At 34.2% G+C, this 18,279-nt stretch overlaps 1 protein-coding gene across 2 annotated transcripts in view; it reads left to right on the top strand.

The window, feature by feature from the left end:
• Nucleotides 1–18,240, top strand: part of Gpdh1 (Glycerol-3-phosphate dehydrogenase 1) — a 168,748-nt gene extending 150,508 nt beyond the window's left edge. For both annotated transcript variants that reach the window (XM_081749107.1, XM_081749109.1), the window contains one exon: nucleotides 16,510–18,240. In XM_081749107.1, the coding sequence (XP_081605233.1) occupies nucleotides 16,510–16,512 (3 nt within the window). In that variant the 3' untranslated portion in view covers nucleotides 16,513–18,240. The remainder of the gene's footprint in view (nucleotides 1–16,509) is intronic.
• Nucleotides 18,241–18,279: the final 39 nt, after the last annotated feature.

Genomic DNA, 18,279 nt, shown 5'->3' with positions numbered 1-18,279 from the left:
TTGTGTGTTTTTTCTTTAGCAATAGGAAATCCAGGAAGTGTTTGTAAAGCCAGAGCTTTAGTGTCGTATTCGCTGCTAAGTTAGAGGTCTTAGATTGATGCTTTTTTTTTTTTTATGTTACTGCTAATTGTTGTTTGCTTTTTCAGAAGATAATGAAGCAAAAAACTACTTAACAAACATAGTGTTGTTCTGGGTATATTTTGCTATTATTTGTTGTCTCCTATCTTCTTGATTGCATGATATAGCATGTTATGTGTGGTTGGCTTTTTTATAATTAGCATTGCTAAGTGTTTCTATGTTAAAATAGATTAGTCGCATACATTAAGAGAGTAATTTGAAATAAAAATAAATTGGACAAAGACAAACACTTATTATTACTTATTCATGTTACTGTTTCTGCAATATATCATTGGCTTCGTCAGAAATTACGTAGATCGGGCTGTCAGACCCGTGGGGCGCGTGCAATTCTTGACTTATATTTCTCTGACCCTTGCTTCACTATGAGAAAATTATATATATATATAGTGTGAGCAACTTTTCTCACTTAACGAAAAGGAACAAGTCCCGTCGGGAAAGAAATAATATGTATCAATTTACTTACCGGATTACCATATCTCCCGTATATACAAAAGAGTTGTATATATATATATATATATATATATATATATATATATATATATTAAGCCACCAGGAGAGAACTACGTGAGATGGCGAAACGCAAATTAGATTTTAGATATTAAATCATTGTGTAGTAGTGATCGTGAAACCGTATCGAGTGCAATCGAAGCGCCCGCCAAGTGTGACCTGCATGATGTAATTCGATTTCTCCGGGCGGGAGGTCACCATTCATCGTCAAGTGATTAAAGATTGACAGAAACTTTGTGTGCAATTGCTACAGAAAGTTAAAGAAAGATCTACTGAGCTACATTACGAGAGAAGTCAAGGGTGGATATCTGTGACGGAAAACGATCTTGATGAATGCATGAATCATAGGATAGTAAATGGGTAAAATATGGTTTCTGAACTGTGATCTTGGAATTTCAGGGAAATCAGCAGCCGCCTGGAGTAACTGAATTACATCATGTAGTTCATCTTTGGGGATCGCTTCGATTACACTCGATACTATTGCACGCTCACCACTCCACAGTGATTGAACACTAGAATCTGTCTTTTGATATTGAAAATGTACGATCTCCAATGAACAGATTTGACTAATCAGCGTTTCGCCATCTCGCATGGTTCTCTAGTAGCTTAACAGAGGTTGAAGAAAACGACCCATATATAATAAACATACCAGTAACACTCTTTAAATACATCATTAGTATTAAGTATGAAATGGATTTTCTCTCGCGGCTCGCACTATTGTTACTTATGACTATTTGGCTCGCTTGAGATATTGAATTTGACATGCCTGACGTAGGTAAAGTGTCTGATGAAGTCAATGTTATTTGACCAAAAAGTAACATAGATTAGGAAAATTAACTGGGTTTTTAATCAGTTAAATTATACATAGTTTCAAATCTAGGATGAGCAGCCTTCAAATTAATTGTAAATTTCTCTTTGAATCTGAAGCTTGTCGTGTTCTGTTGAGTTTAGTAAAAGAATGAGAAGTAAATTGAAACTTTTTTAGGCAATCAAATAAAATTTTGAGTGGTGTTACTCACAAGAAGAGGACACTATTAAAGAGACGGCGAAGCTAACCACCGGAAATTTCTCAAAAATCATATTGATATGCAAACATGTAGGTGCCATGGCCGACACGTAACATTTATACAAATTAATACGTTTTATTTTGGAATGCACCAACATGTAATTCCACTTTCTACAGACAAATGTGTTACAAATCTGGCAATTTCTGATACAAATCTGGTTTATACATCCTTTTGTGGTCAAGGTCAACGAATCAGGTTTATGTGCCCATTCATGGTCGACTGACTAATGAGTGTGTTCTCTATTCGCTAGTACTGAGTTCGATTCCTTGCCAGTGCCCTTCGTGTGGATACAAATCTGAGTAATGGTTCGGATTCCACTTGAAGCAGCAGGCCTCATCTCACACCAGCTTTGGTACTGAAATGGGACGTCAAAACTCAACTTTTTTTTTTTTTTTTTTTTTCAAATGAAAGTATTTGTCACAAAGACTGACATAATTCCAAACACACTTAGATCTGCTTTAAACATGTTTTGCGTAAAGTATTTCTGTGTTAATCATTAGTTCTCTAGTTAAATACTTTCTGCGATTCAAGTCAAGATAGAAATGAATTGATTGACAGTTCAACGACATCTTTTCAAACGAAACCTGTCATTCACTTTAGCGTTGTAGATGATCGAAAGAAACAAGATTATAAAAAAATACTGTTTTTTCTTTTTTTTTTCCAAGGTCAGGAAAAAACGGAAAATAATGAAAATAAACGAAAAATTTTACTTTCTAATTTTTTTTAGCAGTTTTTGTTACAAAGTCGTTCCAAAAATAAATGTAAGTAGCAAATTTTATACAACACCCTGTTCTTGTTCTGTGCTATTGCATCTCTACACTTATTGCTGCCAGGGACAGAATTCTCTCAGCCTCCATCTCTCGTTGAACTCACAAACTAACATACTCAAACAAAATAAGAATGTGTTCTTGTATGCACAGATATATCTATTCATCAACTGTTTCAGGTTTAAAGTTTGTCTTTCTTCTTCTGATGAAAATAGATTAACTATTATTAACTTAAGTTAATTGCTTTTACTAATGCATTATTAAAGGCATTATATTTAAAATTTAGATTGCTTTAACAGATTTGAAAGATTTTTAAGTATCTTATAGATGAATGATAAAATACGTGAAAATTATTCAGTATCATTCAGGCACTCGAAAGTCATATCGAATAATAACACCTTGAAGAACAAGAAAAAAGAACTAGGCTATGTTTGTTGAATGAACACACTAAAATCACTTAGTTTTAGAAGTATAGTCTTGTTCAAAATAGCCTAGCCACCCATCTCTCGTTAGAAAGCCTTGTACTCCTATCCCTATTTCAAACAAAATTGCTGTAACAATTATATACAAGACTAAGAATACAGTCTGTTAAAGGGAAGTGTGAACAGATTTCTTCGAAGAAGCTTGTACATGATTTTCTTTTCATTTATATGCAAAATTTAAAGATCACAATATATGCCCCTTTATCCTTCTATTTGCCGTAGCTAGTTGGAAACCAACTCCCTATGTTTCATTTGGTACGCCTCTGGTCGCACTAAAAGTAATGCACTGAAATTATTGTTTAACATATTTTAAATACGATACAGGAAATAATTTACCTGAAAAGTGTCAACTTCAAATAATAATTATTATTGATTACACAGACTGAAATAATAAACTACGTGTGAAACTAATTCCGTATCACTATTCTTTCAACAGCTGTGTGGCTCAAGCAATAGTTTGTGTGCTGTGCACAGGTTGTTTCTTTTAGCCTTCTAGTTGTCATTACTATTTGAATAACTAGTAATTAGTTTCCGATTGCAGTAGAAATTCACTTTTTATTGATTTTTAGTAAATTTTTGTTATAGGGACACACTGCATTTTACTTAACATTTAACAAGTTTGTTTCATGTATTTTTGTAATTCTTGTTTTGCGAAAATACATCTGAAATTCTTTCTGAAAATTTGACTAAGCCCAAATCACATCTTTGATGTCAAAATAATTGGAAACCAAGGGGCCGTAGTGGTAGAGTGTTCACTTCTGGGGCGGAAGCTCCTTGGTTCGATCCCAGCTTGCGCCAAGTGAACTTTGTGGTGGGCAAACACCGTGTGCGTGGTTTTTCTCGGGGTTCTCCAGTTTCCTCCCACTTTCTTCATTTCACCATTTCATTCATTTCTCATCATCACCGTCTCCTTTAGCCTAGCCGCCATAACCATGGGACATAAAACTTAAAAGATTTCATTTCATCGGGAACCAAAGGTTTGCACAGGAAAATATTTTAAATGCTTACTAAGGAACTCAACGAATACCTCCATCCCAAGTTTAGTCCAGATCAAATGAGTTATGTAGAACGCGTACAGTATATACTGTTCTTGAAATTGATTGGTTTAAAAGATTAATCAAATGGACTAGACGGGTTGCACTTATAATTCAGAAAGTTCTAGAAGTACAGAATATGTGTCATATGGAGTGTCGTAAATTATGAAAATACTCTGATTTAGAAGGAACAACAGGAACAACTTGACATGTAGTCTCAAATAATAGCAGAATGTCTCGTCTTTGATTAAGGAAGAATAAGGTTTGTGGAAGGTATTTGAAAGTATACAGTGTGTTTCAAAACAATACCGACAACGATTGGGAGGTCCTGACACCAAGATAAAAAAAAGTACAGGCCAACCTGGGTGCACAAATGCTTCCTTTCGGAGTTATAGGTTGCCGAAAACATGAAAGCTTTAAAGACCCTTAGCTCCAAAATTATGGGACCTACCGTAGTCGGATCAAGACTTCACTTAGGAACTAGTATGTGCTCTGTTCAAATATCCATGTTTTAGAATTTTGCCGTACTTTCGCAACAATTTTTATAGAGGTAGTTGGTAAGTACATCAAATTCCATACCCGTAGCCAAACTCCCTCTATAAAAAGTGTTGCGTGAGTACTTTTGGATTCTGAAACGTGGATTTTTGCTTAGGGCACATATTAGTTCCTAAGTGAAGTCTTGACCCAACTACGGTAGGTCCCATAATTTTGGAGCTATGGGTCTTTAACAGGTTGGTCTATACTTTTTTTTTGTCTTATCTTGGTGTCAGGAATCACCTCCCGAACGTTGTCGGTATTGTTTTGAAACACCCTGTATAACTAGATACAAATCTTTTGAGTTTCGAAATAATTGTTGATGCAAAAGGAATTTCGTTGATTCTCACCCCGTTTCATCCTTTAGGGACCATATTCCGTAAAAGCTCCATGTTATCGTTACCTAGGCTAGATGAGGAATATTTATTTTAAAAAAAAATCAAATTTCTATGGCTAATAGTTCCGAAGATCTAAAGTACAGCAAAAAAAAACTTTCAAGACTCTCTTCCTTTGTTCCTAGTGCAGTATTTTTTCTTATATCGCTTTTTTTCGGCATTCTGTTATCTTCCATCCGCACTATATGTCCCAACCAGCTTTGAACTTTTTGGTTTTTTGAAGTTCACTACATCTTGTCTTGTCTTCACTTTTAAAAAGTGCTGAAAAAATAAGAAGGGCACCAGGATGACCAATTTGTGCCATAAATGCTACAAAGATTATGGTAGTAAGTTAAAAAATTTCTTCAGTAGAAATTGTACTAGTAAACCTTCTTGAATATGTCAACACACTTTTATATATATATATATATATATATATATATATATATATATATATATATATTTCCTTTTCAAACATTTCACTGATTTCATTATTGTTCCTTATTGTTCAATTATCTCCCTTTGTTGGTCCACATACTCTTCTAATTATGCTTCTCTGAAACCACCGTATATTTTCTTCATCTTCCTTTTCTAATGTCCAAGTTTAACTGTATGTTATCACTAGTCTAGTAAGGGCACTGTGTATTTTCATTTTAGTTTTCCTATTTTTGCACTTACTTTTTATAAGTGGCTGATGCGCTAATTATGCTTTATTTCGTGCTTGGATTTTCTCTGTGATTGTCTCTAAAATATCATTTTTACTTTTTATAACGTTCCTAAGTAACTGAATTTCTCAGTTTTTTCAAAGCACTGATTTCCAATATTAATTTTCTCTTTGTTCTTTTCTAATTTATTAGTTATTAACATATATTTTGTTTTTTGTATTATATATATATATATAATTTTAGTTGGTTCACTTCTAATTCCAATTTAGTATATACTTTTTTCAGTTCATTCTCTGTTTTTGTAGTAATGGGTATGTCAGCTATATTTGATTTAATTTTGTATATATTGTACGTGTTTACCCTTTTCACTGCATACTGTAAGATTATATTATTAATAAATAATATAGTTGATAAGCAATCCCCTTATTCTCCTCCTCTATTATATCTGAATTCCTTCTTCTGTTTCATTTCCTACTTTTATTACTACATATTTTCTTTAACGCCATTAGTGTTAGTCTTATCACTTCCCCACGAATTTCGATTCCCTGCATACTTCTTATTAATTTTCCTCTCTTCACGCTGGCAAATGCTTTTCCGTAATCAATTATGAATTGGATGTGTATATCTGTTGCATATTCATAATGTTTTTCTATGCAGTCATAAATATCTGATCCATTCTATCTTTTCCCGGCCGAAAGACACATTGCTATTCCTCTATCTTTGTTTCAGTTACTATTTTTAGTTTTATTTGTGTGGGGGAGAGGGGAGGGCGATGGCCCACTGTTAGAGCCATACCTGGTACGTGGCGTCCCTGGTTCGATCCCCAGCGAAGTAAGTTTGTGGTGGACAGCATCCTGTCCGAGGATTTTCTCGTCCATCATCATTCACTTGCTTTAATCATCTTCTCCCTTAGATCGAAGGGCATAATCATCGGGGGTTAAACTGAAATATTTCATTTAGTTTTATTTGTATTTTATTTGCTAATATTTTATATGTTTTGTGATGATGTAATGGTTTTTGCAATTAGTTGTATCTCCTTTTTTTTTATTATTGGACATATCATTCCTACTATCCAGATTCGTGGGATCGTTTCTTCTTTCCATATTTGCATTGTTATTTTATGTGTTTCTTCTTTCAATTCTGATCCTGCGTTCTTGATCATTTCAATTATGTCATCTTGTTTTGGGGGTTTAGTAATTATTTTCTTTATTATTGCTTTTGTACTTCTTCTTTACTTGGAATTTCTTCCATGTCGGTAATATTTTCCTAGATTCCTTCTTCTCTTTCCAGTTGTTTCCTTGTCTTATCTTCTGTGTGTTCTATTTTTTACTGATCGTGAAAATGTTTTGTTTATCTCTGTAATATCTTTTCCTCATCTTCCAGTCATTTCACCTTTTTGTTTTCATATATTATTGTCTTTGGTTGGTATGCTTTATTTATTCTTTTAAACTGCTGATTGTAATTTTCTTATTTCATTTTGTTCACTTAATATTTTTACTCCTTGTATTTCTTTCTCGAACTTGTCTCTATCGTTTTTCTACATAACTTATTAACTTCTCAACTCTTTGATATCGTTCATGGCTTCCTTTTGTGTTTCTTTGCAGTGTACTTTCTCTTGCTACATTTTTCTCTTGTATGATTTTTTGGGACGGTCTTCATTAAAGCATTCATTCCTGTTTCTTTCGCACTTTTTATAATTCTTGTATATCTGCCCATTTATCCTCTATTGTCATTTCTTCTATCCGTGTTTTTTTCAAGTCTTACAACATTTTATTTAACACTTCTTCATTTTTAAATCTTTCTACTCTTCGTATTTTACTAGTTAGTAGTCTGAATCACAGTTAAGCGTGCTACTTCTCACATCCATTATTGAAGTTGCCTGTCTTCTATTAACTAATACATGGTCTATTTGATTTACTGTTTGTCCATCAAGCGGTTTCCAAGTTTCTAGATGATGATGATGATATTATTATTATATGGAAAACAGATGTTTTAAATAATCAAGTTATTTCTCTCCATGAATTGTCTCAGTGCTCTTTTAATTTTTATTACTATCTTGATGTAATGTGTATTTTCTGACCACTCTTTCCTTAAAATCGTCTATTTCTATTTGGGCATTTACATCTCCTATAATTATTGTCATGTCAGGTTTTAAACAAGATTGTTATGTCCTTTCCAATTTTATCGTAAAAGTCTTCCATCATTTCTTCCTTTTTCTCTTCGGATAGTGCATGGACATTTATAATAGTTATACTCCTATATTTGCGTCTTATTTTACTGATCCTTTCATTTATTTTTTCAAATTGATTTTTTTAGTTTACTAATCTGTTATTTACAATAAAACAAGTTCCACATAATCCTGTCTTTCCTTCTCTGCCACTCTAAAAAATGAATGTTGCTTTGTTCAAATTTTCCAGTTTCCAGCCATTTTATTGTCTGGACAGCTACTATATCTTATACTTTATTGTTTCATTAACTATTTCGTTTAGTTTTCCTGATATATTTATTGTTCATACATTCCAAGTTATGAAGATTACTTCCTATTCTTTCATTTTTTCTCAGTGGTAGAGCGTTCACCTCTGGTGCTTGGGGTCCCGGGTTCGATCCCAGCCCCCGCCAAGTGAACTTTGTGGTGGACAAACACCGTGTGCGTGGGTTTTCTCGGGGTTCTCCCGTTTCCTCCCACTTTCTTCATTCCACCATTTCATTCATCACTCATCATCACCGTCTCCTTTAGCCTAACCGGCATAACCGTGGGACGTAAAACTTAGATTTCATTTCATTTCATTTCTTTCATTTTTTCTAAAACCTCAGCCTAAGTCATCATTTCCATCACCCACCTTGATCCCTGATTATTTTGGTTTCTTAACGTTTATATATATAATATAATGAAAAAAAATCGCTAACGTTTTCCTTAACTTCCACCCTGGAGGATCAGAATTTTTCTGTCGGGATCCTCTTATCCCCCAGCCTCTGTAGATCCCTCTACGAACTGCAAGGCATTAGTACTGGTTTGGTCCACCCCGGGATTCCCCTGTACCCACCATCGTCGATGGGGATTTATGTATTTGCCACTTCGGGAGGCGCCTGATGATGGGAGTTCAGCATCTACCACAGGAATTTTATATATGTAATTAATAGTAAGTGTACTGTTTATTGCTCCAGCTTCAAAATTTGTTTTTGAGCTTTCATACTATTCATATATTTCTTACGAACAGTATTCTCACCCTTAATTTAATTTTTTTCCCGATCTCCGAGATGTAAAACGTAGGATCCGTGTAAGGGACTTTTAGTTCTGAAGAATCGGGAGTAGTGTATGGATCACGAGCGAGCGCGCGTGGATCTTCAATTGATTCCTAGCCCAGTGATCGCAAATTTTGTTTTATTGAATCTTTGAGGTTACATGTTAAGGATACGGCGTGAACACAATCTGTTTTGACTAGAATTTTGTGTTATTTTTATTTGCTTTGAATTTCACTGTAGTTCTAGAAGTGTTGTTGTTAATACTATTGTTTTGCATAGCTTTGTAGTTTGTATAGTTTACATTAAAATTTTGTGTAATAAAATGCCTACTGTAAGTTACCTTTTTTTCCCTTTTAAGTAGTAGTACTGTAATAAAATCAAATAATAGTTTTCGAAATTAAAGTATATATATATATATATATATATTATATATATATATATATATATATATATATATGTTTTTGATACGAGGCGCTTTTTCGTATTAGCACTGAGATTAAAATACAAATTAATAGACTATAACGTACTATCTAGTTAACTCATGACAACAACAATAACAAAATAATTTTAAAAAATAACTACAAAGATCATATTAAATTTCCACTTATGTATAAACTTACCGGAATACCGTAAACTTTCCCATTATATTAAGCGAACGAGAGAGAGAAGAAAAACTGCCTAAGGTTCATAGTACTGTCTGTCGTGGTGAATAATGGTAAGAAAAAAATGTTAAATGATATATAGAAAATAAGGTAGATCTAGTCTATGAACTGAGGTAACTTACGTAACATAACATACAGTTGAACATAATAACAACACTAAATTCAAAAACCTGCCTTAAACAAAATAAAATAATAAAAATCCAAACAATACATCGATTGCCGAATGAATTGAAATAAAATCACAGTACAACTCATCACGATGAAGAAAGAAGATAATTTAAAAGTTTATCTGAAAATTTGTACTACAGTATTTTAGTTGATCCTAATAAGTATATTGTCTGTTAAGTGTAATTAAATCTATGATAATGAATATTTTTTTTAAAAAAAAAAATATTAATTATTAACAATAAATTATATGTTACGTGCGTTCAATGACTAATTTTAAAACTGTAGAGGACCGAAATTACAGGTAAGTTAGTTATTAATAACAGCAGATAGTGTTGTAAAAGCTATCCTTTTTTTAACTGGAAATTACAACAATGAAATAGGGAAAATAATTTTTAATAGGAAATAAACCTGGCCTAAATATTTAAAGGTATTGTTTTAGTATTCACTTGAGCAGGTCATGGTAATTCAATAGTACTAATGCGGATTTCCTGGTTAGATTCCAGACCTGTTGGCACAATAGTTAAAATTTCGGCCTTTTTCAGCGGATTCGATTCGCGATAGAATTTAATGATTCAGATCTTTGGTTAAGCTGTGGGTTCACATCCCATATAGCCACAGTTATGAACATTGACGCCCAAGTGTCTAACATAGTGCTTTCTGTGCACATGGCCCGGGTTCGATCCTCATGGGAATATTTGTCAGATTGTCACTGATACTAAGCAGAACAGTGGCTTGGATCACTTTTAAGCAGTCAATCCTGTCTTATGTGATCTCGGTGCTCAAACTTTAAACGATAATAAATCAACTAATCAAACAGCAATGGTATCCAATCCCCGTGAAGAACATGTTTGTGGGGCACAGTGACTCACAAGTAAGGGACCATATGGTTGTCGCGCAAATCAAATCCAGACGTACGCCATCTGATTGAGCATGAAAAGATATGGAGAACACAGAATATTAAGGTGCTAAGGGCCATAGGGAGCGGAGCAAGGAAAGAGGAAACATTGAATGTCGGCAAAATTGGAGAAAGTCAGGAATGTCGGGAGAAGTTAATATCTTGCAAACAGGAAAAGAAACTCAACCAAAAGAAAGAAACTAAACATAACAAGGGCGTCAAGGACGAAGAAAGATAATAATCAGGGTTGCCATCCGGACCGCAGTGTTGCCAGCTCTGCATAACATTGATATGGAAGATATAGCACAGTATAACATTCATGCACAAGGAAAAATATTACTAACACAAAAGACAAATGAAAAGACTCTGTACACGTGCGTAAAAAGGTTTAACGTAGTCGTGAGTGAATATTACACCCGCTTGAATACAAATGGAGGAAGATAGAGAACAGTACGCACCATTTGTAGTTTAATTGCAGTTGACGTGAAGATCACGAATGAATGCGTGGTCAACACACAAACATTTCTCGCAGTGAGCACAGCGGATAAAAGCAAGCTGGTCACACAGTCTCTGCAGCATTCTTCTGTGAGTCCTTTTTCAAAGCAATATACGGAAGGTGTTTCAAACTATCCAAGATGTTCATTGGAGTAGCCACATTTGAAAAACGCAAAGCGTATCATCTTTTGGAATCGCCTAGAGGAAAACTGGTAATGCTCCCAAACACTTTCGTTTCTGTGTTATCATGTGTACCCCCTTCACTTTCATGTCTATATTTGTCCTCCCTCATGTACATTATTGAGCTCCCTCGTGGCTAAGCGGTTAGCGTACGCGCCTTTGGCGTGGGAGACCCGGGTTCGATTCCCGGCGGGAGCTCATGTGGTTCGGATTCCACGTTAATCAGTAGGTCCACGTCTCATATAGCCTCGCTGCTGAACGGGACGTTAAACTCAAAATCAACTCAACTCATGTACATTATTCACTCACGACTATCGTTAAACCTTTTTACGCACGTGTACAGAGTCTTTTCAATTGTCTTTTGTGTTACTAATACTTTTCCTTGTTCATAATTGCTATACTGTGCTATATCTTCCATATCAATGTTATGCAGAGCTGGCAACACTGCGGTCCGGATGGCAACCCTGATTATTATCTTTCTTCGTCCTTGATGCCCTTGTTATGTTTAGTTTCTTTCTTTTGGTTGAGTTTCTTTCCCTGTTTGCAAGATATTAACTTTTCCCGTCATTCCTGACTTTCTTCAATTTTGCCGACATTCAATGTTTCCTCTTTCCTTGCTCCGCTCCCTATGGCCCTTAGCACCTTAAATTTCTGTGTTCTCCATATCTTTTCATGCTCAATCAGATGGCGTATGTCTGCATCTGATTTGCGCGACAACCATATGGTCCCTTACTTGTCAGTAGTAGAGCTCTCATCTCTGGTATTGGGGGTCCGTTGTTCGATCTTAGGACATTTCCTTATGGTTGGTAACATCGTGTTAATGGTGCTCCTTGGTAGCTATGGTTAGCATACGCATCTTCGGAGTGGGGAACCTGGGTTCGATTCTTAGTAGAGCTTGTGTGGTTTGGATCTCACATTAAACTGTGGATCCACGTCTCATATAGCCTCGTCGCTGAAAGGGACGCTAAACTCAACCAACCAACATTGTGTCAGTAGTTTCTCCTGTTTCCTCCTACGTTGTCATTTCATAATCATAAAGGGAGAATTTACAAAAACAACGGGAATAATGTTCTCCATCTTAGACTCACACGGCCTGGAATCGAACCGAAGATCCCTCACACCAGAGGAAGCTTTCTACCACCAAACTACCATGCTCCCATTAAACTGAAAAATTTAAGGAAGAGAAAAATAACAGTAGTGATTTATTGAAAATGTAAGAAATTAGTAACATTGATATTAATTGTAGTTCTCTGAAAATTTTCACGTCTTTAAGACTTTAAGGCTGCGATTTCTGCACTGCACTCTTTAGTTATAATGCAGAGTTGCGAAGTTTATTTGCACGTGCTTCTCTCAATACAATTTGTGCAAAATAATTGCTAAAAAATGTTGGATAAGTTAAGTGTCTTATATAAATAGGTAGTAATGGAGGTAATAGCTATGACGCAGAACGAATTTCAACAAGAGATAAAACAGATTAATAATGTTCAGCAGAGCTTAGCAAGAACAGTCCAGTTTCTAAACTTTAGTATTATGTATTTCAGCATTAATAAGGTGATATTGGTTTGTCCTGCGTTAACCTACATTTAAGTGTATAAAACAGCAGAGCTGGACGTGATAAAATAATAATAATAATAATAATAATAATAATAATAATAATAATAATAATAATAATAATAATAATAATAATAATAATAATAATAATCAGAATTTAAATTTGTTCTCATATACTGAGAATAGGAGAAAGTGCGGTTGAAAACTTGTCCCCAAAACTGCTTCTCATTTTCCAAGAAAACCATTTTAAAACTTAATTTATCTTTAGAGACTAAAGCAAAATAGTTCATTTTGAACCATAATTCCAAAAGTAAGCCAAATAAAGCAATTTTTCATAAATGTGTTTAATTTCTTCATTTAATTATTTTGTGTTCCATATGGTATTCTTCCTCTTAATGGTAGAAATAATCTTGTTTTCTTAGAACTATTGTTAGAAGTATTCTATTTGTACTTCTATTAAGTGATATAGTAAAATTTTTGAAGAGTACGAATGTAACGAGTATTTTAAATGCATAAAAATGCTTAGGAGGTGAATATTGGCAATTGATGCTATTACTGATGTATAGTTCCCTACGACCAATGCAAAATTACGGACATTAGTAAATAACATACATACAACCATGAAGAGTCGAGTTGATTTTGAGTTTAACGTCCCTTTCAGCAGCGAGGCTATAAGAGATGGGGCCTACTGATTAACGTAGAATCCGAATCACATGAGCTCCCGCTGGGAATCAAACCCGGGTCTCCCACACCAAAGGCGCGTACGCTAACCACTTAGCCATGAAGAAATTACAACAACCTTGAAGAGTGAATCAGTAAGAACATACAACATTCTATGCTTCTAATACGTGTATACGAATATATGCGTAGCATGTCTAGGTATACTTAGCCAGTAGTACACTTTCAAAAAGAAATTGATAGGTTAATATTCAGATAACAATCCTGGTTTCTTGTGCACGTCACTATGGTACTAAGGCTTCAAACAAGGACGTAGTAATTTAAGATTGGCCTTTCCTGAGTTTAAGCATTAATGGACGCTGTCCTTGTAGCAACAGAACAAGAATTAATTTCATAACGAACATTAGAAATCCAATTTCTTGCAATTTCTAACATATTTTATTTGAATAAGTTAGTTTGTTTCGTTATATACGTTTTATACTTGTCTCCAACACAACTAGTTTTCTTGTCTAAACATTTATTTAGCACTAGGAAAATTCAAGCAAAGCACGCTTCGAATTTTCTCCATCCTTCTTACAATATTACTGATAATGGTCTGATAACATTCTTTGATAAGCGATTTTTCTTTGCTTGTCGGTTCTTTCTAATGTGTACAAGGTATAGTGAAGCGTAAATATTACGATTTTGATAGAAATTGTTGTGTGAGTACATCGTTGTCGCATTTTCGTGGTAAGTTAATTTTACTTCGGTAGTAATGTAATATAAATCTGTAATAAATTCTAATTATTCTTCCTCATTAGTTCCGCCATATAATCTTTTGTGCAATACAACGTGCGACAAAAAATAAAACGAGACTAAGTGTGTAGCTTGAAAAAAGAGTAAAGTTGGCAACAACTGTTTTGGTGACGTCGTTCCACATCTCCTCTATCCATGCGGCCAGTTTCGACTTAACCGGTCACGCCAGTTCGGAGTACTGCGTCATTGAGTGAACACGTGCAACTGTTTTCTTCCGGAAAAATGTCTAATGTAAAAACCGAAGAGCGAATCAACATCAAGTTTCTTGTGAAACTTAAGAAATCAGCCACGGAAACATTTTAAATGTTAACCGAGGCTTATGGAGATTAAACTTTGTCTCCTGCGCGTGTGTTTGAATGGCATAAGCGGGCAAAATCAAAATTCAAGGCAATGTTAATTGTCTTCTTCAACATTAATGGAATTGTAATGATTGAATGGGTTCCCAGTGGTCAGACTGTTAATCAACACTACTATATTGAAGTACTAAAAAGATTTCGTGAAAAAATAGGGAAAAAACGCTACAGTTGTGGAGTGATGAGTGGCTGTTGCATCAGGACAATGCACCCGCTCACACGGCCCTATCTGTCAAGCAGTTTCTGACTAGCAAAAACATTACTGTGATGGGGCTTCCTCCTTATTCACCGGTTTTGGCTCCATGTTACTTTTTTTTTTTTATTTTCTAAAGTTAAATTTTGCTTAAATGGAGTCCATTTTACCTCAGTGGAAGAGGTTCAGGCAAAAACGGAGAATCTTCTGAAGGGCCTTCCAAAAACCTCGTTCCAGAACTGTTACCAGCAATGACAGCACCGAATGCAGAAGTGTGTGAATGCTGAAGGAAATTACTTTGAAGGTGATAATGTCACGGAGAACTGATTCTGTAAGTACAGTGATATATTGGACCAGTCTTTTTTTTTTTTTTTCACACCTCGTATTTGTAGCAACGATATGAGATTAATAATGTAGTGACTTATTAGCAGTGATTAAATTACTGACAAGAAATCTTTTAATCACTCTTCCGTGATACATATTCAACGAGCTCTAAAAATTAAGTACAACTACCTCTAGTATAACTTAATGTTTAGTTAGCGCCTTTTCCTCTCCCTCTCTCTCTCGGTAACAGTCTTGTATTTTTCCTGTAACTTCGAGTAGCAATTCTAGGATTAACTTAATCAGATGAATTTATTTGAAGTTCTTTGAAGAGTCATTTTCATTCAAAATAGTCTATAGTACATTTGAGATCAATTTTCACGAAAGATAATATATATGAAAATACAAATTAATTTTTATGCTCATTCTATCTGCGTCCGACAGTTAATCTTAACATTAAAAAAAAAAAAAAAAAAAAAACGTAACTGAACTGTGTCCTTAGGAAATAAGGATCCCTTTCATACTAGTACAAAACCAAGGTGCAGAACTCCATACGTCTGTCAAGGTTATCCTTGGAAAGTTTCTCCTGCAGTTGGATTTTAAATAGCGCCCACTTACTGCATCAGAATCCGTGTGCAATTGATGTCTGGCTGACCTCTGAATGTGCTGACAGATGCCACTATCTCAAATGTACTCTTTGTGAGTATTGACAAGACCATTGTTGATGTTCCCTTATTAGTAGCAGGTTTAGGTTTATCACTATACGGCTTGTTCACAAAACTTCTCATTTCACGGTTTGGGTTGTTAAGATATAACCGTGGGTGTGAAATTGGTCTACCTAGATGGCTGTTGTTAAAGTAAGCAATTCTGGCAGTTTCATATACACCAAACATTATGATCACTTATGATTTCGTCTTTCGTCAGTCATCGGTGTTTGCCTGTAAGGAAGCGAAGTTCCGTCACATACCCGTTCTCATATCTTTGAAATAACATATACGTAAAATCTGATTACATAAATGGATTCAGAGGATCTTAAGTTTCTAGTGTTGATATCACACATGATCTTTTCCACTTGAAACTTTGACCTCGATCCAATATGGCTGATTTCGAGATGGCATGCAAGAGCTGAAGTACTCTTTAACATAGAACCCCATTCGCGTGTACAATGATGTGGTTGGAATAGCAGACATCTACTTCATTGGAGAAAGGAGGATGTCATACGACTTTTGACTCACTCTGTATATTGATTTCTAAACTACGGAAATAGGCAATAATTAAAATATTTTTTAAATTTATTTATTGCTGATAAAAGCCAAACTATTTTGAATGTAAGAAAATTGATTCTCTACAATTGACTTTTTTTATTGGTTTATATATAATAAGTGAAATATTTTCTTTCTTATGTAGTAGGTCTAAGCTCTGAGGACAGAAGGCGTTTGTGAATTGTTACACAAGAGGACTATGAAGATGAAATCACAAATAGGATTTTACATCAGACGATCAGTTGCTTTCCAGTTTGATTTGACATGATTTCTTAGGAAGTGGTTGAATATTGAAAAACTCATTTGGTTTGTATTTTTTTAAACAAAAATCGTTTTTAAACAACCGTATGCTGCAAGAGATAGTAAAATAAAGCATTGCTCCCAGATGCTGACACACTGATTCCCTTAATGTATGGAATGCTTATTGGCAGTTATGTTGTAGTACAAAGCATAAAGATGGTCCTTCTTTATGTGCAAATTGTTCATAGTATGCGGTATGTTTTATCTATTATGATAGATACAGGAGCTATGTTTGATGCCAATTATGACAGATATAAGTTGCTAAAGATGCTTTGAAAAAACTTTTAAATAGAAGACAAGTATATATATTAGAAGAGTTCAGTATTTCTTCATCGGATAGGAAGGGGAAACTGCAGTTAGAAAAGAAAAATTGAATAGAGAAAAAACTTAGCTGGGAGTCATGTTGGAGTGCAATATAATTCTGTAATAAATTCTAATTTATTCTTCCTTAGTAGTTCCACTATATAATCTTTTGTGCAATATTTGTATCATGGTCATTATTTACATTATTTCTTCCATACACTTTTCATTCTGCCTTGTCTTTCATCTTTTATTTACTACTTTTTAATAGTTTTTAATTTTTACATTTCATAAACTTTTCTTCGTATGTTTTGTTAATATATTCATTAGTTTTCATTTTTTTAAAATTCTTTTCCCTATATTATACATTCTGCTCTTTATTTCTTATTCCTGCGCTCTCCTGTACTCCTTGTTCCGTTATTCTATCTTCGTCACGAAACTCTGTCTCATCTTATCCTTGTAACACTGTCACATGATCCTGTTTACTAGTATGACCCCTGTCTGGATATTTCTAATTTCTTGCTCTTTAATTTTTTTCGTACTGCTTCTATCTGATAAAACGTTTAAGCAAGAGAGAAGTTTTATATATATATATATATATATATATATATATATATATATATATATATATATATATATATATATAATATACAACATTAAATTGTTTTTTATTGCTTTCTGGTAAGTAATTCATTTTCTATTTACATTTGAAAATTCCTTTGCCCCAACTACGTGCTATTACTTCTTACCTAGAAAGACTCTGTCATATCAAGGAAACATTCGTATAAATTAAGCAGGTGCCACAAAGATCATTAAAGAATACTTCTAGTAGTTTATTCTTTCTAATGTGCATAGAAAAATATATATCAAATTCATGAGGAAATAAATATGTTTGTAACAATGAAAATAACTAGTTTTTTCACATTTGAAGTAGTTGTCATAGACTATATTCTATATATGTATAAGGATAACATTTTTGACTAATGTGGTAGCTCAAACAGGACAGGTGCTTATAAAAGACGATAATAGGGAAAAATAAGATTTATATTTTTACCGTCAATCAACTTTAACTTGGAAGCTCTTTCTCTTTTACTCCGATTCGAAGGTATCAGTTCATTTTGCTTGGTCTATATCCGAATTTTTGACTAGGCTTTTGAGCGACTATCTTCACAAGCCGAAAGAAGTCTTCCACAATTGCTTCATCGAAAAAACTTGTCAAATTGTACGTTTAAGAATCTACAATCAATAGCAAATGCATATAACCAACCCCATCATATACAGGGTGTTTCAAAACAACACCGACAACGTTTGGGAG

This window comes from Thermobia domestica, chromosome 2 (genome assembly GCF_964235325.1).
Source record: "Thermobia domestica chromosome 2, izTheDome1.hap1.1, whole genome shotgun sequence".
NCBI lineage: Eukaryota > Metazoa > Arthropoda > Insecta > Zygentoma > Lepismatidae > Thermobia > Thermobia domestica.
Note: the sequence above shows the minus strand (reverse complement) of the source record. Positions and strands in the feature narration are given on the sequence as shown.